We start from the raw sequence: 22,892 nt of genomic DNA, 5'->3' as shown, positions 1-22,892 counted from the left end.
ATTTCCACACCCTTATAAAAAATGCTTCGTTCGTTTCCCTCTCCAACAGATGTGAAATATCACAAAAATAGCTGCCCGTCTAGCTCAGTTGGTAGAGTGCAAAGCTCTTAACCTCATGGTCATAGATTCTCAAGCCCCATGGTAGGTGGAAGATTTTTGACAACGATACAGTCTTTCAGATAAGTCTTTAATTTTCTAAATGAGGGTAAATTAGTCGTCCAACCCAAATTACCAATTGTTGAAGAACATGAAGAGAAGCTTAATAATTTAGGCATCTCCAAAAGGCATATTACTGCAATTTCTTCCCATCCCATCATAGACATTCTTATCGACTCGAATAAACTTTTTTTTTAGTACACACGTTTACATTAAGTAATCTACAAGGTAAAACTTTTATGTAGTGATTTGTAATATATAAACTTGCATCGTCAATTTAAGCTATAGTTAAGATATATACTCTTAACTAGGAAGTATAAATTAATTTGAGCTAAGGTTAAGATATGTTCGACTTATCTAGCTAACTAATAGCGTTTATCCATTGTTAAACAATATCCCATTATTAACATTCTCGATTTAGAAGAACGACGTCGTAAGAGAGTGTATATAAAGAATACTTTTGGCTATCTTTTTCATCAAGACACTTGAAAGAAGAAACAAAAGCTACCAATTCCCAAGGGCCTAAAATGAGAAGAACATTGCAAGCCATTGTCTGTTTAGCTTTGGTCTTTATATTTTCGTCTCTTTCAACTTGTTCTTTACCTTTGTCAACTCGAGGAAGGTGGATAATTGATTCTAAAACAGGACGTCGAGTGAAGCTTGTGTGTGTCAATTGGCCTTCTCATACCCAAAGCATGTTAATAGAAGGCCTAAACCATAGGCCACTAAAGGAACTTGCCGATGAGGCGATCAAGTTGAAGTTCAATTGTGTGCGTCTCACATATGCAACTCATATGTTCACTCGTTATGCTAATAGGACAATTGAAGAGAATTTTGACCTTCTAGATTTGAAACCGGCCAAAGCTGGATTGGTTCAGTATAACCCGTTTGTATTGAACAAGACCATCGCTGAAGCCTTTGAAGCTGTTGTTGATGTACTTGGAGAGAGTGGTTTGATGGTTATTGCTGACAACCATATTAGCCAACCTAGATGGTGTTGTTCTCTTGACGATGGTAATGGATTCTTTGGAGACCGTTATTTTGACCCTCAAGAATGGTTACAAGGTCTTCAATTAGTCGCTTGGCGTTTTATCAACAAACCAGCGGTACGTAACTTAAAAAGATTTTTTTTTGCATATTTTTTAAACTAAACCCTAGCGTATGAATACTATAAGCTATAATAATATCTCATGGTTTAAGATGATAGCAATGAGCCTACGAAATGAGATACGAGGAACCAGAGAAAATGCAAATGATTGGAACAACTACATAACTCAAGGAGTAACGATAGTTCACAATACAAATCCAGATATTTTAGTGATTGTTTCTGGATTAAATTTTGACAACGATCTTCGATGCTTAAAGGAGAAACCATTGAACGTAACAAATTTAGACAATAAGTTAGTTTTCGAGGTACATTTGTATTCTCTTAGTGGAGATCCCGAGAGCAAATTTGTGCAACAACCACTGAACAATATTTGCGCAAATATCATCAATGGATTTGTAGACCATGCAGGGTTTGTAATGGACGGACCAAATCCATTTCCTTTGTTTGTTAGCGAATATGGGTACGATCAAAGGGAGAGCAACGACGCTGAAAACCGATTCATGAGTTGTTTCACATCTCATCTTGCGCAAAAGGATTTGGATTGGGCACTATGGACTTGGCAAGGTAGTTATTATTATAGAGAAGGTCAAGCCGAGCCTACGGAAGTATTTGGAGTTCTGAACTCCAATTGGACTAAAATTCAAAACCCTAATTTTAGTAAGAAGTTCCATCTATTGCAGAGCATGTTACAAGGTACTTATATTCGATGATCGTTACCATTTTCTAAGACCTTAAATTATATATACTCTGTGTAATAACACTGTCATGGCATGCAGATCCAAACTCCAATGCATCGTTTTCTTATATTTTGTATCATCCACAAAGTGGCCAATGTGCCCAAACTTCGAATAACGATACTCAAATTTTTTTGAGCGATTGCTCCACCTCAAGTCGTTGGAGTCACGGTGATGGTGGCAATTCAATCAAGATGGCAACCACGGGTTTGTGTTTGAAGGCTAATGGAGAAGGCCTTGGAGTATCCCTTTCAAGTGATTGTCTGAGTCAACAGAGCGTTTGGAGAACTATATCTAATACTAATCTTCATTTGGCCACGGTCACTCAAGATGGGAAGTACCTTTGTTTGCAGGTTGAAAGCTCTAGTTCTTCAAAAATTGTGACCAATCCTTGTATTTGCACGAATGGCGAGCCAAACTGCCTTCAAGACACTCAAAGTCAATGGTTCCAACTTGTTGCAACCAATTTTAATTGATGTGTAATCTTTTACTATATCAAGTAAAAAGAAAATCTCTGATTTTCATATGAAAATTGAGAAAAAAAAGTACGATTTCACAAATCGTTTATAGAAAATATGAAAATCATTAGAAAAATAATAACAGAGGTGCCTTCCGTGGGGCTATGTCGCTTCCGGGTTGCCCACGAAAAAAAAATCACAGAAATCAACAAAAATCTTCATGCTCATTGAGTCTCGAATGTAGGATGGGTGCGAGGGGGCACGTGACGAGCATTTGAAGGTTGTTTTTTGACACGATCCAATTTCTAAGCTTGCCCGAAATACATAACGTGATTGGGGTTTACTCGATGGTGTAAAAATTTGGTCAAATTTTTCACAAATAAAAACAAATAAATTTGAAATATAATATACAATATATTTACATTATATCAAAATATAATTAATAAATAAGTAGCTTTAAATATAAAAATAAAAAACGAACACAAAATTATTAAAACAATCAAAGTGTTGGAGATGGTGGATGTAGCTTATCTATGACACTTGCTCGCTCTAAAGTCCGCTCGTGACCTCGACCAATTCTTTAGTTACTCTACAAAGATAGAAAACATGGAATGAGTACAAACACTCAATATATAGCCTACATGTCCTTAAGGTATGCTAGAATACCACACTTATTCTTTGTCATGTTTTTGTCGTTGTCCTTAGTTTTTGTTCCTTGGTCCTTGTCTTTGGCTCTTGTTTCTTGAGTGGTACCTAGCAATATTCATGTCTTAGCATACCTAAGCCTTGGGTGGCACTACTTTATGAGATAAATGCAGGACAAACTTTCTTATCTTGATGCATGACCTTAACGTAGCATATTAATTACATAAAAATCAAAAGCTACCTCAAGCTACCTAAATCTTATTTTGAGGTAGCATCCTGATTACTTGAAAATCAAGAGCTATTTTAGAGCTCATCTTAATTTATGGTAGCATCTTGATTGTTTGAAAACCAAAGGGCTATCTTAAAGCTTATCTTGAGTTAGGGTAGCCTCGTGTTGGCTTGAAAATCAATAGCTATCTCAAAAGTCATCATCAGCTAGCGTTTTGATTACTTGAAAATCAAGTGCTAACTTTGAGCTCATCATGAAAAGAGTCTCCTGATTCGTAAATCTTATTTTGAAGTAGCATTCTGATTACTTGAAAATCAAGAGTTAACTCCAAACATATACTTGATAAGCCCTAGAATGAGACCTATCATATTAAATTCACCCTTTGAATTTTATTTGTATCATGGAGTTAACCAAATACTTCCAATTCTACATAAACAAGGACTTACCTTTCAATCTAGACAAATAAAGATCAATAACCTGAACAGAGATTGTTAAGGGTTATTTACATAACTCTATTCAATCAAAATTTTCCCAATAAGAGGAATGAGATTCTGCTGCTATATAGTTCAGTAGCAAACAAATTACCCTCGACTGACAGCTTCATGTTATGTTAAAGCGAACCACAAAGAATCCTTGTTCCCAAACTAAGACTGACAGAAAGCAATGGCAAGACCTACACTTCCAAAAGACAATATATATCCAGAGTTTAGACCCCAGGTTGTGTATGTACACGAAGCTGAGGGTCGGCCTGTATTTGCAGAAACAACAGATGTGAAATATCCCACACTTACGTACAATCCGATCTGCATCGCTCAAACATGTTCAAAACGTCAGGCTGGATTTGAGTAACGAAAATCAGAGCAGTACGGAAATGGCAGTCTATTATCGACGTTCGTAGAATGGAAACTTATACCAGCATGCTATATCAACGAGTCATGTATCAAAATGTTCCTACTCATAGTAGTGCTACTAATACACGAATTATCTTTATCATTAGCAAGAACATAGTTAAGGAGTGCAAACAATTCAGTGTCTCTACGAGAGGAAATAGCTAAAAGATCAACAAATTTACAGTCTAAAACCAATGTAGGCAAGATAGAAAATAGTACTAAGAAAAGAGACTACATAATCTGTACATGCAATTTACTTGACCCAAAATAAAGCTCCAATAAATAATGCTAAAAAGAAGAATCCGCAGCAATTTTGATGTACACAAGCATGAATTTAAGATGGATGCTGGAAGCTGAAAAGGAACTATGACCCGGATGTGCTCACAATGCTTATCAATCCCAGTTATCGACTGCTAGGGCCGCCAAGATCGAAGTCCATAGTGTAATCATATTCGATAGTTGGAATAACAGATGCAACAAATTTTAAGAACAAGAAAAGATACCTACAAAAAAAATGGAAGAAATAAATTAATAAGTAGAAGAGCTTGAGATGCTAGGTCAGGAACTACCATAGCTGGTCTCCAAAACTAGATCTGCTGTTCTAAGTAAAGTTTAACGTACTTGTGAACTTCAGGTTCTACGCCTCGAGACATTAACACATCAATGATCTTTTTCATCACAGCCCCATGTCTGCAGGGATGTACAGACGCATGCTTTCCAGGTAGGTGGGGATGGTCCTCAATGGTCACCTGTATCCCAGAGATTGAATTTAAAACATAATTGGAAAATCATGTTCCACATGACACTTTTGAATGAACAAATTTGTAGACAACAAAACAAATGCATGGGTCCTCCAGACTCCCCGATATGAGTTCAGCATACGACATCTAAAAGAGATTCTTGTTGGTCATCTTAAGCATGAAAATTTTGTATTATCGTAACCACAAGGATCCAAATTCGACAATTCATAAAATATGAGAACTTGAACTTAAAATGACGATTCAGTTGATGAACCTAATCCAACCATACATTTGGGTTATAGATTGGGCGTTGGGTGTTAGTTATTCTTTCGAACTCTCACTTCACCCAAAAAGTATCGTGAAAATATTATGTTTTAATAGCCGAGCCATCCTTTCTGGATATGATGTGAGTTACTGTTGTTTACAGTTGTCGTCATTTTGATTTTTTTAGCTGCAGAACTTGAGATAGGTTTCATAGGATAACGATGATGAATTGAGGAATTTGTATAAAGAGGGCAAAGGCAAAGCTTAGTGCTAACAAAGAAGTTGCTTTCCTTCTTCCTTTTGTGTGTGTTCGTTATGTTCAAGTTCTCAGATTTCATAAAGTCTCGAATTTGGATGTAAGAGCTAATTCTCGATTTTTAATGTTCTTTTACCTCTTTTCTTTGAACAGCGTGGCATAACAAAAGGTACAACGAATCAATCCTAAGCATACGGTTCAACCGAAAATAATATAGAATAAATGATGGGCCTTATAACAGGATCAATCTATTGCAGATGGCACAACTACACTATTACATATTCACAACATACCGTTTTTCGTGCATGATCTTGACTAACATCTTCAAGTACAAGTTCTGGCTGTAAGAGCATCCTTGACTGAAATAGTACAACAATGATTTAAATATGCGTGTGCTAATAGAAGTTGAGTAAACAAGCATTAAAAGAAGTTGCATAGTAATAGAAAAAAAAAAAAAAAAAAATTGGTGCCCATTGTAAAAAAGTTATATTCTATTGTTTACATAGCAAGAAAACTCTAAGAAATCGAAGCAGTGTCAGCAATGTCGAGTTGATCATAGGAACAGTACAGTATATCAATACTTCAATACCAAGAGACAGACACATAAATAATTAAGGAACAAGATAAAAGAATAAATCTGAAGATATAAAGGAAGTCTGTTTATACCGAAGGTATCTTACAACATGGATTGTTGGTTGATATGCCATTCATTACTAGAAAAATAGACACCCAAACTTAAGACACTGGCCTTAATTCAAACGTCTTAGTAAATGAATGCATAGTGATTTGATGTATAAGATCCAAAGTTCCCCCAGAAACTAAGAATTGAAGAAGAATACAAACACAAACCTCGTCATATCCTGTAAGCCAAACGCGTGGTGTCTGGTAATATTTATCATACCTGATATGGTAGAAAAATAGCATAATTGTCAGACTTTTAGTTAACTTTTTCTGACAGTCTAAAAAGCGTAATTATAGAACATAAACGAATCTCCTTATTTTAGATCACACGACATGACACCTCCCAAAAATACATGGTACCATACAATTAGCTATAACAAATATAATTTTAGTATATTCTTTTTCTATGGCTATTCCCTACTTGTATTAATAAAGTTCTCTCATATGCTATTGGTAAAACTTAATGAACTACAGTAATCATCAGGAAAAGTCTGATGGAAAGCTAAAACTTCTTTCGACAACAAGAATTCTCGAGTCCTTGATACACGGTAGGTTTTAAATTTAATCTGAGATTTACCATAACCCCAAAGGACTTTATAGCAGGACCACTCAGGTTGAAGCCAAGATCACTACCAGTATGCCTAATTTTGAAGATTTTAAGAGGACCACAAAGGTTAAGCCACAAACATTTACTTATATACCTAACCCTTAAGAGTTATCACAAATATGACAAGCTGTTATAACCAGAAAATCGAGAAGATTGGGACTCTAGAAGAACACTAAACGATGGAATTGGTTGCCCTTACGATCCTAGGCCATAAATCTGCGCACTTCCTAATCCGTAAGAGTCAGGTGCATCTATGATAATTTTCTACTCGAGAAAATGGCAAGGACTCGATTCCCTGAGTAATGCCCCAATGCTCCAAATAATGAACCTAATAATTATTACCTAAAATTCTTAATAATAACTACTTTTTCTACAAAAAGCAAACAGAAAGTAACCTGCATTTAGGCTGTCTGAACTCCCCCCTCCCCCTCCTCCTCCTCCTCCTCCTCCCAAGAAAAGATTCTTCGGATTACTATAGTCCTTGCAGTACTTTGGAGATTTGGGAGAAGAAAAAAGTGGAGCAATTCATAGACAGGAATTTTTCCGGGAGATCTCGAATTGTACTACAATTCAAGTTTCATATTGGGGTGTCCATTCCTAAGAAATTTTTAACCACCCTCTAGTGTTGCTTACTCCAATTGCATCTTCTTGCTTGTTTGGCTGGACACAAGGATTCTTTCCTACCAACCCATGAACTTTGATATATTTTTATTCAATACATTATACATTATTGTTTTTAAGAATTATATATATACGTATATAAAATTAAAAATACAAATATATATATATAAAAGCAAGAAGAACAACAGAAGAAGTCGCCTTACGTGATGCTGACATCATAAGTTCGTGTTCGTAGGATATTATCGTCGTCAGGTTCATGGGCAATTTGGTAGGTCAATGGCAGAGTGGCCTACAATGAAGAAGTAAATGTAAACATGAATACCTCATCAAAATACAACTGTGATGGATGTGAGCATAGGGATTTTTTTAATCCCAAATGGTTATTATGTGTATGATACAAATGAACCAAGAACTTTCTTTATGAAAACCAAGAGATATTTTTCAAGATGAGATACCACAGAAAGGATCCAGATTATTGCCCCCATTCCATGCCTTGCAAAATAAGAGAGCATGGATTTTTAACTCAAACTTGCAACAGTTGAGTCAAGCTGAAACTTTTGTTTTTGTGTGGAGGGGGGTGTCTTTTATAAAGCTCAATACTTTCAAGTAGAGATGTCTATTTAACCACGGAGAAGGGAAAAAGGAGCGAGGAGAGATTTCTTACTCTAAACTAAACGGGAAGATTTTTTTTTTTAAGTGTTAGAACAATATATTATATTTTTGCATATGAAATATTATTGAATTTATTAGAATGTTTTACATTTTTTTAATAGAAATTATATTGAAAAATGGAAATTATCCATTAAAAAATCTTTTCAAATGAATAAATTAAAAAATGGAGAAAATTTTCCCCCGGAAAACCCGATCTCCGCAAAAATAAATGGAGAATTTCACAGGTGGTGGGGGTAGTTCGCCGTCCCCACCCTGTAGACATCTCTACTTTCAAGCCACATATGCTCATAAACTTGCAAATCATAAAATTTACATACTGCATCAGTTCCAATAACATTGTCAGTATCTTCAATATCAGCCAGGTCAGGAATATCCTCTTCATCTTCACCACCAAAATAGTTTGGAATTGACTTAACAACCTTGGGCCTGCTGATTTCAAGAGTTTCCAGGGAAGGCAAATTTTCCTCTTCATCACTTTTTTCTTCTGCATGAAAGAGCACATGTTATTTACCAAATGTAAATACCTAGTTTCAAACTGAAAGATAAAGGTACCCTTTGGTTTCCCGTGCGTCGCCAGCCAGCCATCACCATCTTCATTATCAAGAAGAACTTCACCACCTGCAGCTTCATACTCCTCTTCTACAGAGGCAGCCCGACGCAGGCAAGGAACTGGAAACAAAGTGAACAATCATCCTTAGTTTTGATAATGACTCAACAAAGTTGATGTCTATTACGCCAAGATTACAATAAAACAATGACGTTAATGATGGTGCTGTTATACCGTTTCTGGTAATCAAGAACTGCTTATCAGGAGGCAAGTAAGATTTCCTCTTGTTTATATCACCTGACTCCCTAAAATCATGAAGGAAAATACATTTTAACACATAATAGACGAATTTAAAACACTCCCAAAACTTAAGGAATAAAATGAGTAAAGGAGGCAAGAAAATAAAAGGTACAATTTTACAAGTGAGCCACTAATATCAGTTTTCATGGGATTGTGGACAGACCCACATTGTCCTTTGCTGAAAAAGGGATAAGGACGGAACGTAGTATACATTGGATAGTGAAATTTTGGGTGAAAGACCGTTAGGAATAACGAATCTCCACAATGGTATGATATTGTCCACTTTGAGCATAAGTTCTCATGGCTTTGCTTTGGGCTTTCCCAAAAGACCTCGTATCAATGGAGAGGTACTCCTTACTTATAAACTCATGATCATTTCCTAAATTAGTCAATGTGAGACTCCCAACCAACAATCTTCAGCAACGACGGTCCTTCAAAGCTATGAAGAACCTGAAAGTAAGTCGACCAGAGGCTATTGTTTCTACTCTAATTTTGTCCCAATAGATGTTATACTTCAAAACAAATCACCAACTTGCTTCTCAAAGAAGGTCGTAGAAATAATTTCAGAAACATAAGAAAAACCAATGATTTAATGTCCCTTGTACGTACCCCTATTTACCCCTCTCCTCTTAAGCTCTCTGAAGAACTCCTGATTCAAAGGACATTAAGGTTTTTTCCCAACTATTCCAAAGCTCTAGCATCCACTAAAACAGAGATAACTGTACTTCTTCATCAAAGTCTACAATGAAAGGCTTACAGTCCAACACAGACCAATTGACCTTAATGTCCTTTGAACAACCATAAACGACCTCCATCCACTGTTTTCGAAAACAGAACAACAAAATTGACAGGATTCAGAAAAGAGAATCGATATAAATTGGTGAGCATATAAAATCTTCCAACAATTTGGAACATCGCAGAATAACGAATCAACGAATTCGATCATCGAAATTGAGAGAAATCACATGAAAATACCAAGACCAGGTGGGACACTTGGAGACGAGATTATCACCGGCGATGATGAACTCAGAGACACTGAGAACGCCTTTCTCTTTGAAGGCGGAGACGGTTCGAGGCCCTGTGATCCTCTCAACAGTTCCTTTGAAGGCCTCGTGGAGCTTCTGCGACAAAGCCATGATCGCAAGCTCTCTGAAATTGAGGAATTAAGATGAAAGATTTCGGAAATTGAACCAGGAATTGGGAAGCCCCAGCAGAATCTTGACTATGATCGACCAGCGAAATTGCCTTCAATGGGGAGAAGACTGAGAAGAGACGTAATGGTTGTTTTTAGATAAAAATGGTTTAAGTTCTGAAGTCAATTTTAAAATACTAGATTTTAGATTAATTACAAATTTCCAGATTTTTTGTTTTGAAATCCCAATTTTCGTTTTTCCTTGAAAAAATTGTTGTTTATTTAAAAGTAATTTTGTTCTTTTAATAGTTATTTAAAATAATAATGGTTAATTAGTTGAGCTAATAAGAATCGTGTTCATTAACTCCATCCTCAACTGTCTGTTAAAGATTCAGACACCAAGCAATTCCGAACATTTAAAGGAAAATTGAATCACGACTGATTCGAATGAATTTCACTCTCCTCTTTGTGATTTCACCACAATTGAGGTTGTACAATCCGCTCGTGGCCTTTGATTTTGGTTTATTTCTGCGGTTTGCATTGTCATTGTTCGCCCAAAGTTGTTGTACGGTTTTTGTTTTTTTTCCTCATTTTTTGATTTGGATCACTTGCTTTTTGATTTATTCACCGATTATTATGTGGTAACTGCTTACATCGTTGAACTTGCTCGAGTATTATATAGATCTTTACTTTAGAGAACACGCTTTGTTGGAGACAAAACTAAGAAGATGCTCATGTGCTACTACAGCTCCTGGTAAAAGCTATCGTTTGGTTCATTTCAACCAATCTAGTTCAATTAAAAGATTTCAATTTTATATCATTCCACTCCTAAAGTGAATGAATTTCTCCACCTTCATTTTAAAAAAGAAAAAAGTTTGAACTCTAGGATTTTTTTTTTAATATTTAAAATAATAGAGAAAAAAATAAAAGGAAGTCAAAAGTCAATTTCAAGGGGATATTTTGGTCATTTCAGCACCCTTAAAAAGAAAGAAGAAAAATGAAATATAGAGATAAATGTATAATTTCACACAAGTTTCACGAAGTAGTTCGGAGGAAAAACTGATCAAAAGACAGAGCTCCAATTGAACCTCAAGAATGGTAAGTTGCGAGTTCTTAGCCAACTTTGAAGTCGTTTATTTCTTTTCATAGTTAACAAAAAAAAAAGAACCCGCTACTTCATTTTTACTTCGAACTCACGCTCGTAGTGGTCGAAATTACTTGTGCGTGGAGGCCCATGAGGGCACAGAGCATGTGTAGAGTGAGCTTTTGCCTGAATCGTCTCCCATTTGTCTGTTTTTTTCACCTTATTCAATGCTAAACATAATTTAACTTGAATTAGGTCTTACCATAAAAATTTTAGAAAATTTAGAGCTCCTAACAAGTAGAAAAATAAGTAGGTGTCTAGAATATGCCTGATTAGAACTTTAGAAGCTTAATATGGATGAGAATGTTATGTAAAGACATTAGGGCGTAACCCTTAATTCAGAACTTACTGTAATGCCCTCGTTTGTGATAGTTAGGGCGTAACCCTAAAAAAAAATTATTGAGTTGCCTAGTGCCATGTAAAGACAAGTTAGAGTGTAACCCTTGATTGTGAACTACCTTGACTAGTGAAGGTCTACTTGGTATAGAGGAATTCGACTTCACTCATTTAAGGTCTCTGGCACATTAGAGAGTGCTGTTGTTAGAGCTCCATTGTGCTTGAAAGGGAGCTTGCTTCATACTATTCAGATCCTAAAATGACATAAAACAAGGAATCTGTTAGGTGTGACTGAAGAAGCTTTCAATTAGTGTTCATTGGTAGACACGTATGCATATGTTAGAGACCATAAAGAGGGTGCTAATAAGGAGACTTGATCCGTGCCTGTTATACCTACCAAGAGCCCGAGACTTGATGGGGGCACCCATGACGAATACACCAATCACATATTGATTTAGACAAACCAAGGATATTAGAATTCAACTAGCTAAGTTCACCTAGAACTCCTAGTCACCTGTTGTTCAATAAAAATATGAGCTTGATAGGATTAGATGACGAAGAAATAAAATTGGCTAACCTTGAAAGCATTGAATAGAGGGGAAAGGTGTTTGATCATTCGATGACCTGGACGGAAACTATAATGACCTTCTTTCTCCATTTATAAATAAGGTCGTCACTATGTGCATTTCTTGACTACTAAGTGTGAAAAATCATTTAAAACATTTTACTGTAAATGTTGTCTTGGACTTAAACATTCGCAAAATTCAATATCAAATTGAAATAAAAGAATTTAAAAGAAATGCATACGATCTAATCGGAGAGCTACAACTTAGATGCAAAGTACAACTACCTCAACTTTATATTCATGACTTTTATAATAATTCAGTCATTTGTATACGGGTGTCTTACTTTTTTCATCCTCTAGGCTCTTAATCGCATCCTCAAGCCAAGGTACTTAACTTATTGACTATCCATCGACTTGGTATATAAAACTCATCTCGGTTCATATCACAGGGTCAACCTGAAAAGCTTCTCCTAAAGTAGCCTTTAAATCACTCCCTGTGAAAGATCGACATGGTCACATGGATGGTGCAACTTGATCATGACATCTTGCTAATAGTACCTAATGCAGGACTTCTCATCTAGGTGAGGGAAAATAGGAATTACATCATGACGTTTTGTTCATGAAACATGGTGCAATGCATCCCACCTAGAAGAGGAATTAGGGCCTCGTAACGCACCACGTGGTTGGAGATAATGATCACCTTAGGACATAGTACCTAGCAACTTTAAATTTCTTTTATTTATTTATTTATTTTTGGGGTGGGTATGGTCTTAGAACGATTTTAGGGTATGCTCTTAGGTGCATAGTTCATTAATAACCCTAGATTTAGTTGAAATTCATGTCATACCTAAGGTAGCCTTAAGCATTCCTAGATCTATCGCATGCCATAAATTATTTGGTAAGGTGGTCTTAGAAAACGTACTCAAATACTTAAAATTTTAAGCAATGGCCCATAGGAGTTGTACATTAATTTTTCTACTTAAACAATCGTTTGATCCTAATGCGGTCAAGCGGGCATGGAAATTTACTAGTTCTTTGATAGTGATGATTTAAGGCGAGGTCGTTATGGTTCAATTTTTTTTGGCTGACGTGGTCGGTTCGGTTGAGATTCTTATGTTCTAAGAAAATGTTTCAAGTTGTTCTTTTTGTTTCTTTTATTTGTTTCGCTATATTTTGTTCGTGGGTCATATCCAATATTTTCCATCACATGTTTCGAAAGCGACTGGCTCCCTCTCTAGTGAGCTTCACAAGTGGTAGTGTGCGACGTTTCAATAGTGTTTTGGCTGTGAAACAATAGAGATCTAACGTGACATCCTGCTCCAAACACAAACACATTCGAGATTGAAGAAGTGGTCCAACCCAACCAATTGGAGTTAGATTCACAACAATTCCATCCAAGTTTGACCAAAGAGTTTGAGATTGGTTTTCAAAGAGTTTGAGATTGGTTAATGTTCAATTCTCTCTAGTTTTTCTTTGTTCAACAACTTTTTTTTTGCCTAATTCAATTGGTTCAATGCGTTTCGTATCGATTCAGGTTAAGTTCTCTCCAATTCAACATCGATTATATTATCTTGTGTCGGTTCAGCTTGGTTGAGGTCCAAATCAACTTCGTTCAGCCTGGTTAAGGTATGGGTCAATTTAGTGACTTTTCCTTGGGTTGAGTTGGTTTAAAAGCTTTTCAAACGATACATGAGTTACGAGTTGTACATGTGTAGTGATAATGGCTTGTGATATTGAGCTCTGTTGAGAGTAAGCCTTTAAAACTTTTGGAATTGGTTAATCGTGGTAAGATGTCTTATCAATGAAACATGATGTTAATCTAGTATAAATGTTACCTATTGTTAGATGAAAGTGTCCCACATTAGTTAATTTAGGGAATGGTCATGGGTTTTTAATCTAACAGCTATGACTTTAATGATGTATATATACTAAGTGATGTGAGCCTAGTGGGTTGTATGTGTACGAAACTAGGTACATTAAATTGATGAACATCCCAAACATAAGAAAGAACTCGAGTCCAAGGCTATAGTTTTAGGTCCCACTAGGAATGAACTACATAATTCAGGTTAAAATTTTTCAATTTCAAAAGTAGGGTCACTTATTAGACGTTTATCATACTCTAATCTTTTACAAACTTTTTAATTTCTAGGGCATCTTAAGTGACTAACCCCGTGCCTTACCCGATTGCTAAGTCGTGCGCTGACCAACTCTCTGAATCGTGGCTTGCATTTTGGCATTTCTTGTCAACCTCTTTTAGATATGAATTTGGCTCGACTCAGCATGGTACTACCCTCATGTTCAGAAGGTGTCATGCACATCATTCATACTATACAATGATGCACACATATGAGTAGTCCATGCAAGAGGTCCTCTTTTCCGTCCTAGGTATAATTACATGGTTAGAGTTCATGACAACATTCTAGAAATTAATCGAATGTGGCATAGTTTAAGAAACAACCAGAGTTCACTAACTTTCTCCAAAATAGACATCCTATTAGTGTTTATAGAAGAGTGTTGCCAGCTTGTTGTCAAGCTCCGGTTGTGTTGGTATACCTCTTTAAACCCGCTCTCAAGTGAAAGCATATCTCTGCTAGTAGAGATGTCTATTATCCTAATGCTGTAGTGGCAGGTACTTTGTTCGTTTTTTTGGCACCTTGCCCTAACATTTATCATTTAGGATATACTCATTTATTCATTTATGTACCATTTGTTAGTTAGACAATGATTAAATTAGAATCACTAATATATGCATTGTCTATCAGTATCCCAATAGGGGATAACTTGGTAGTTAGTGATAGCGTGAAAGACAGATCAAGTATAAGTATCAGATCAAACTCTAGATGTAACTCTAGTAATAGTTAACAGGAGTGACTTCCGTGTGATACTAGGAATAGATTAGTTGGTCGAGAAAATAACTATTTTTTGTCTTTATTATTAATTTACTTAACTCACCACATATATATATATATATATATATATATATATATATATTAATTAGTGTATTAACCAAAACATTAATTTTCTTTTAAAAAATGTTTAGGGGCTAAAATAAATTTTTAAAAAGTTCTTAAATTAAAATAAAATAAAATAAAAAATTTTAACAACTAAAATAAAGATAAAAAAAAAGAGGCCAAGAGCAAAATAAAATAATTTTAAAGATTTAGGATTAAAATATTCGAACCAAATAATGATTAAACAAAAATATATTTTCATATATTTTGTAAATGTACGTCCTTTCCTTTCCAGAGCACTTAATAATAATAATAATAATAATAATAATAATAATAATAATAATAATAATAATAATACAAAAAATAATATAAATTATTATTATTATTATTACAGTACAGAAAACACAGGTTTGATAATAATAATAACAACAATATTATATTAATAACAACTAGGTTTTAATTCATGTGAATATGATTTAATTTTCAATGTAAATATAAAATATTAAATAATTTGATCCAACTGATCTTAAAATATACGCTAAAATAAGATTTGTCACTAAGAACTTGGACCAAATTGTTGTAATTAAATAATCAAATATATAAAATTAATAATATATTTTTTAGGACAAAAATCTGTGACAGTATGAACAATTATTACAAGTTCTAAAATAATAATAATTTTTAATGAAATTTCATATTGTCAATCATTATAATTTATTGTATTAAAAGAATACAAATTAAAGCATTTCATTATTAGAGCTTCTAAAGTACCTTCTTTTGAGCCTTTTATTTAAAATATTAAGAATAATAATATATTTTTTAAAATTGATTTTTCTTTCAATTTTAAATCTAAAATTAGATCCACTTGATTTGATTTTTATAATATATGATGAGTAAGTACACGTCATGTCAGATCATATATGATTTTTCCTTTAAATTAAATAATTCAAGAGAAAATCATAATAATTTACAACATTATTTTAGTGAGTTGGTTTTTAATTAAATTTGTTTTTATTGAAATTCAAGATTCACGTGAATTATATTATAAGTCTTTATGTTATAAAATCTTTTTTTAAATTAAATGTAAAACATAATTATAGATTATATAATAATGCAAAATAAAATTATACATATTTTATGTTTTAAAACATGTTCATTGATATTTATATGAACGGTGTAACTATAACTATTTTATGGTTTACAAACACAATATCAAACCCATTTTGAACCAACTTTTAAAATGATTAAGTTAGATACTATTATGAAAATATTGAAAACATAAAATATACAAGTCTGCTTAATGGGTTCATGCGCGCAAGTGTGAACCCACCAAGAGACTTGTATGGGTACCACCTACGGTAGACTATAGGGCTAACGCACGTTCACGCTATCAAAAATCAATAAAAAAGAAAGAAACGCATATAATATCGTGGTGTATACATTTATATGTAATATACTATAGAAGTAATCCATGCTCGTGTGAGATACAACATGTATGAGGTCCTATTTTAAAAATCATCGTTTAACATAATGACGTACATAGTAGTTCCATACCTATTATGACATGAATTCTCTATGAAGCGACCAAGAACACTAGAATATCTTAATATAAATTAATATCAAGTAAAATGGTCACAGGTTATGTGATATTCATCCTACCTAACTAACTAGTAGGCATTTTAATATTTAGTACACTTACGTGATTGATCAAACTTGACTATACTTTTCTTAGTGGTAGTCGTCTAATCCAAATTCGATGTTCTCGAGCTTTGGTGGTGTATTCATGGTGGATTTGTGATGATGGATTTTCTAAAAGTGAGGGAAAAAATTTAGTAATCTATTCTTATGAATGTTTGTAGGAAACTATGTGTCCTAATCAATGTAAATTGAGAGGAGAAGAGGTTGGAAAATTCTAAATCGCGATAACTTTAGACAACGTTTCTTCTTGGTGCGTGGTGAGCTCCTTTTTTGTTTGTTTGACCTCTAATCGACCATTTTTCATCCAGATTTCGATACTAACTATAACTTACTTGAATAAGACTTACTAAAGTAATTTCAAGCTCCCAACAAGTAGATAAGCTAGCTCATGAAGACACGCGTCGTCCATGCAAGTAGCCATTCGGATTTAATAATTGTAGGAATCACTAGAACGTACTAGCATGCGAGCATATCTTGCCTTAGGTAGATAGATTATGCATGAACTTTAGAAGGAAAAATTTGGATAAGTGTATAGTTTCTATTATAAAAAGTTACAAAAATACTCCTAGGATGAGAATTTGAGATTCATACTAATTTATTGCTTTATACTGTGCTAGAAAGGAGGATGAGATATTATGATCTGTGCTTCGGATTATTTGATGGATGTTTTCTTCTCGTTGATTGCGAGAGAACCAAGTTAAGATTAAGGTACTAGAGCTAGAGCTAGAGCAAGAGCAATTTTTATGTTAAGCTAGGTTAATACATTTTCAATGGATTGAGGACTCTAGGATCGTAAGCGACAATCAAAGGTTTAGACTTGAGTGCTCCTACAAGTTGAATTAGCCCCGAAGTGCTAGTCTTGAGTATCTTGGAAATATGAGGTAAGGACTAAACAACCTTGACGCCCCTAAGAACCTAATAAACCTCCACGACACAAACATCTAAGAATACTTAACAGACCTAATATTTGTGTGAACGGTATTACCGAAGTCTCTGCCTATTATCTCCTACAGTGCACCCTTAGTGCTAGCAACACCCTACCTAGTGCCATGATTATGTTTGTGCCCGTCGTTTCGCACATGTCATAGGCCATATATGTAGACTATTATACGATGCGATTGTTATGCTCTGTTTGATGAACTGATATGCTTTATGATATGTTGTATTATAATATGTTATGTTGCCGACATGCTTGGGATTATTATTATGACTGTTATATACATGACATGATATGTACACGTTATGGTTTCGTATAGAAATTATGATAAACGATATGATAAATGTTATGAGATTTGATATGAAAATGGTATAGTATGATGAAGACGCTAAAGGAGGTGTATTAGTGATAATTAAAATAGAAAAATATTGAGATCTCATGCATTATTGTGTGCTCATGAATCGAGTAATACTCCTATTCCTTCACGATACTACAGATGCGTACGCTACTAGGCAAGGAACCGTTCATTATGTTTTACATAGTCTTGTCGCAATGGTCACTACTCCTAATGGGTGTCTAGCATCAACAACTACTAGAGAATGCTCGCCCGACCAGAAAGAGGTCCAAGAGGTGTGCGAACCGACTTGTGGGTCCATACTCCCACGTGTGGACCGTGTGTATGGAAACTATTTACACATCCAAGTTGCCCACTAGGATAGCGGTAGTAGAAAAATAGATTATTTTGATATGTCCCATGCATGTAACGATGTGTTTTTACATTTTAACCCCGACCGGGGTTGCTTACTGAGTATTTCTTAAAATACTCAAGTCATGTGCTACTTTACTTTTCAAGTAAAGGCAATGCTTCTCTATTTGGCTGATGGTGGCTTCGCAACTATGAGATGTGACACATGCTTAGGATAGTGAACAATTTAATTTTTAGTAGACTATAGGTCAGTATAGGTTAATTGCATTCTCATTTCGTAGCATATAGGTCAGTATAGGTTAATTGCATTCTCATTTCGTAGCATATAGGTCAGTATAGGTTAATTGCATTCTCATTTCGTAGCATATAGGTTAGTATAAGGCATTTCATTTTGTACTGTTTTTCGTTTCATTTCAAAAGTATTAAACAAAGCATGCAAGACTAAGATTAATTTTAGTATAAAGTTTCAAATCATTTATTTTCGAATAAATGTTCATAATATGTGTATAAAAACGCCCTTAGGTTAATTAGAAAATTTAGGTCGTACCGAAGTAAACTTCAATATGAAAGTATGAAAGTATTGTTTATGTTGAATCAACTCAACATAATTTAACTAATAAAAATAGTGTTTGATATATTATCATCAAACTTAACATACTAGTGAAACACCAACCTTGCAGGGAACTTTGACTACTTACGGAGTATTTTTCAACTCACTTATGTTATTTAGATAGAACATGATCCACGAGATTGATTGTGGGAACGTTCATGAGTGTTGCATTACAGTGGACGAGTAGATCCAGGTCTTACTTTTATTTTTTCTGTATTGGTTATGTATAATGTCTTTTCATTGTTATACTTTTTTTTCCCTATAAATGAGAACGTGTTATCAAACGGGTCCATAATTGTGTTCATTTATGATAAGAATACAAAATATCTAGACGTCACTCTTGTTCATCAGCTTTAAAGTTAGAGGTCCATCACATTGTATTCTAGAATATGCGTTAAAGTTAATAGATGGTTAATGATGTTTCTCATGAGTTGTTTTTTTGAAAATAACTAAAATACTAATAACAACGAATTAAACAATTTATAAGCACGTAATATATGGTCACACATCCCAATATAACAATAATATGTTTCTATCAGATCCATGAGAGTAGTTGACAATTGAATCTAATTTTGTTCATATAAAAAGTGGAACAAACCAAACACAAAATTCTCATATTTACAAAATGGATTCATTTTCAACACTTGCATTGTCTCTCTTAATGTCATTGTTCTTCGCTACCCTATTTACTACCATCGACGGATCAATCTTCCAAAATTCAAAAGTTACTGTAAACTTAACAAATGTTTTAAAAAGTCACAATCAACTCACCGTTCACTGCAAATCTGGCGATGATGACTTGGGAGTCCACCAACTGCCACCTTTTGTCAGCTACGCTTTCAGTTTTCGACCAAACTTCTGGGGCACATCACAGTTTTATTGTAGCTTCAAATGGCCTAGCTCATCGCATTACTTTGATATCTACAAGGATGATAGAGATAGAACTAGATGCAACAATACAATGTGTTTTTGGATTGTGGGAGAAAAAGGTACCTGTATGTTCAACTATAAAGCCAAATTGTATAATATTTGCTACTTATGTCGCCTAAATGAATATAAAGAATTGATATATCCATGAATTGAGAGGTTGATTATGATATTATAATAAATGGATAGGCATACTTATTTTTTTTCTTTAAAATTTGATATCATGTTATAATTTTAATGAACTATACCATGTTTACGACAATAGTAGAACACCTCTTCAGTTATACAACTCTTAGGCGTCGTATTCTTGGAGGAATGTACATGTTTTTTAATATCTTTCTCTCCGTTATAATTTTATTAGTTATAGGGAGTATGTATACTTATAGTATACACATTCAATTATTTCTTGAATCTAGATAAATTCTCGTGTGTATCGACTAGTTTGTTCGATTTATTTTTGTATGGATTAATGAATTATTTTCAATGATGCATCAATATTCAAGACAATTGAAATGAATTATTTTGATTGGTTACTAAATTCATTTATTATATTTCTATCTTTAAAGGGAGAGAAGAAAATAAATAAAAGAATCAACAAAATAAATTAAAAAGTAAAGAGATTACATTTAATCAATAGAAAAAAGTAGGCAAATGGACAATAACTTGACTCATGATTAGAGATAAAACCTGATAGAACCTAAAAGTAGTGGGAAAATAATCCATTTTTACTTACCTTTAATAAGTGTTATGATTCGATCCAAATATCGTTAAAAATATATTCTTTTATCCGTTTAATAAATTATAAAATATCGGTACAATATGAAACACGAGTGTACATGAGTTGCATTAGGCTGGAGAAATCTTTTAGATCAATTCAAAATTTTAGGTTCGTTAAGTTTGTGATTTGAGCAACCCGAACACAGTTCTCAACTCGACCAAACCCAACCCAAAAATAAAGGGTTGGATTCAATTGTCGGATTTTGTTTGTAATTATTTAAAAACATCGTAGACAATGCATGTTAATTTAATAACTAAAATCTCATAAACCTCAATTACAAATGTCAAATATTTTCGATTTTGAAGTTGACCCAATCAAAATAAGGTGTCCGAATTAGTCAAATTATTAGGTTAAAATCGTTCTTTCCGTTTAGATGTTAATTTTAATGAAATCAAAAGTTTAAAGACTAAATTGACATAACCCGACAAATTTAAGCTCAAACCAAAAAACGCTAACTAATAAAGAGAAACAATGATGAGCAATAAAAGAAAGAAATAGGTGTAGAACATTGGGTAGAGCTACACTTAAATCAATCAATATCATCCCACAACCAATGAGTGAACACATTACCTTACATTTTTGTTAAAACATTGAATCAATTCAATGAAAACAAAGAAATGGGTATTGGTTTAGGCCTATGGATGAGCTAACCAAACTATTTAGGCACACAATAATTCATTTTTTCATGTTTTTTTTTCTTTTTTTTCTTCTTTTCTTTTAGCCAAACCTACCATATACCTTTAGACCCATTCTACTTTTTCTAGTTTCTTTGTGATTAAAAATAAATAAATTAAATAATCTTTTTTTTTCATATATTTATTTGAAATAAGAAAAAAAAAATGACAAATCTTTAAAAGAAACAAAAAAAGATTATAAATGTGAGGGGAGAATCTAGAAAATATATTTAATATATGTTTATAATATTATAAAAATATAATAAAATTATTGAGGATAGAAATGTGCAAACCTAATTGATTAAGACGTTGTATTCAATAGTAGCAGAGTTAAATTATAAATTTAGTCTCTTAATTTTTAGATTTCGGTTTATTTGGTTCAAAAATTTCGAGGTACTCTACTCTTCCTTATGTGCCATGAGTGTTGTAGATGGTGCTCGTGATGATTCATGTGTAGCTGGTGGAGTTGAAGTTGTATACTCTGATGCTATCGTTTTGGTTTACTACTCTTGAACTCAAATGTGAGCGAATCAGTTGAGTTTGACTGACCCTCATACTTTGAGTCACCATCTGTCGAGTTGAGAATAATGGTATTTAGTAAGTTTTTTACTTTTAATTTTGTGTCAAATAAATTTGTTGTCCACCTTCATGATAAGAACGGAACTTGAAATGTTAATAAAATATATTTTTAAAAAATTGAATTATGTTTTTAAATAAATCAAATTTTCTCAAATAATTTACTAAAGTTATAAAGATTTTTTTGCCGGTTCTGATTGATAATTTAAAAGTTTTTCATCTATTTTATTTTATTCATTTATTTATTTTATAAAAATTAATGGTAGATTGTGCATGAATAATGACTTGAGTTTTGTTTTTGAACTCGAGCGTGAATGTCAACAAGTGTTTATCATTAAATTCACCGGCTCGATGGTGTAGTTGGATCACCTCCTATTCAGGGAGAGATAATGCTTAATCGAGCATTAATGAAGCGTAATTCTCAACGTCATTCTCATAGTGAGACGCTTCATTTTAGTGAAGCAACTTAATAAAGTGTTGTAATAGTGCTAAAGTCCTATGTGCTCTAATGCTTAGCCAAATAAGAATATTAGAGCCATGGATGTTTATAAAGAGAATTAAGATAAGATTATTTTATTCTTTTGAAGATTAATTTAAACTTTATTGCTTTTGATATATTTGAATTTGATTAGGTTAATTGGGGCCGTTGTTTGGGTCTATTTGGAAAAATAAATTTAATTGGATAAAAATTAATAGGCAAGTCATTCCGTTCAACCTTGTCTCTACTTGGACCAAGGTTTCTTATGTTTAACCTCACATCCTAATTTTCATCTTGGTTTCCAATTGACATGGTTTTCATGTTATGATGTCATCTCAAGTCCTGGGTTGTCATCAGCTATCATAGCTCACTCGACTTTTCCATCGAAAATGGGTCCAAGTGTCATTCATAACATTGGGACATCCCGAACATTCATCTATACAGGTTCTATCAAGGTATTAGATCCTCTCAT

General features: G+C 33.8%; 2 protein-coding genes across 4 annotated transcripts; one reads left to right on the top strand and one right to left on the bottom strand.

Annotated features, from left to right (window-relative positions):
* Nucleotides 1-683: 683 nt before the first annotated feature.
* Nucleotides 684-2,474, top strand: LOC111459997. Its single transcript, XM_023103076.1, has 3 exons — nucleotides 684-1,262; nucleotides 1,357-1,957; nucleotides 2,041-2,474. Exons 1-3 carry the CDS (start codon nucleotides 684-686, stop codon nucleotides 2,472-2,474), a joined length of 1,614 nt encoding a protein of 537 aa, XP_022958844.1.
* Nucleotides 2,475-3,810: 1,336 nt separating this feature from the next.
* Nucleotides 3,811-10,185, bottom strand: LOC111460417 (autophagy-related protein 3-like). 3 transcript variants are annotated; one of them, XM_023103676.1, is made up of 11 exons: nucleotides 9,884-10,185; nucleotides 8,843-8,913; nucleotides 8,614-8,730; nucleotides 8,379-8,545; nucleotides 7,593-7,678; nucleotides 6,330-6,381; nucleotides 5,774-5,839; nucleotides 4,842-4,969; nucleotides 4,606-4,723; nucleotides 4,110-4,133; nucleotides 3,811-4,062 (listed from the first exon to the last, which is right to left on the bottom strand). In XM_023103676.1, exons 1-9 carry the CDS (start codon nucleotides 10,042-10,044, stop codon nucleotides 4,624-4,626), a joined length of 948 nt encoding a protein of 315 aa, XP_022959444.1. In that variant the 5' UTR covers nucleotides 10,045-10,185; the 3' UTR covers nucleotides 3,811-4,062; nucleotides 4,110-4,133; nucleotides 4,606-4,623. The 3 variants fall into 3 exon arrangements, with proteins under 3 accessions (XP_022959444.1, XP_022959443.1, XP_022959442.1); XM_023103675.1 differs by having other exon boundaries at nucleotides 3,811-4,133; XM_023103674.1 differs by lacking the exons at nucleotides 3,811-4,062; nucleotides 4,110-4,133 and having other exon boundaries at nucleotides 4,295-4,723.
* Nucleotides 10,186-22,892: the final 12,707 nt, after the last annotated feature.

The sequence above is a fragment of the Cucurbita moschata genome, unplaced genomic scaffold (genome assembly GCF_002738365.1).
Source record: "Cucurbita moschata cultivar Rifu unplaced genomic scaffold, Cmos_1.0 Cmo_Scf00023, whole genome shotgun sequence".
NCBI lineage: Eukaryota > Viridiplantae > Streptophyta > Magnoliopsida > Cucurbitales > Cucurbitaceae > Cucurbita > Cucurbita moschata.
The sequence above is the reverse complement of the archived record's forward strand: the minus strand, read 5'-3'. Positions and strand labels throughout refer to the sequence as shown.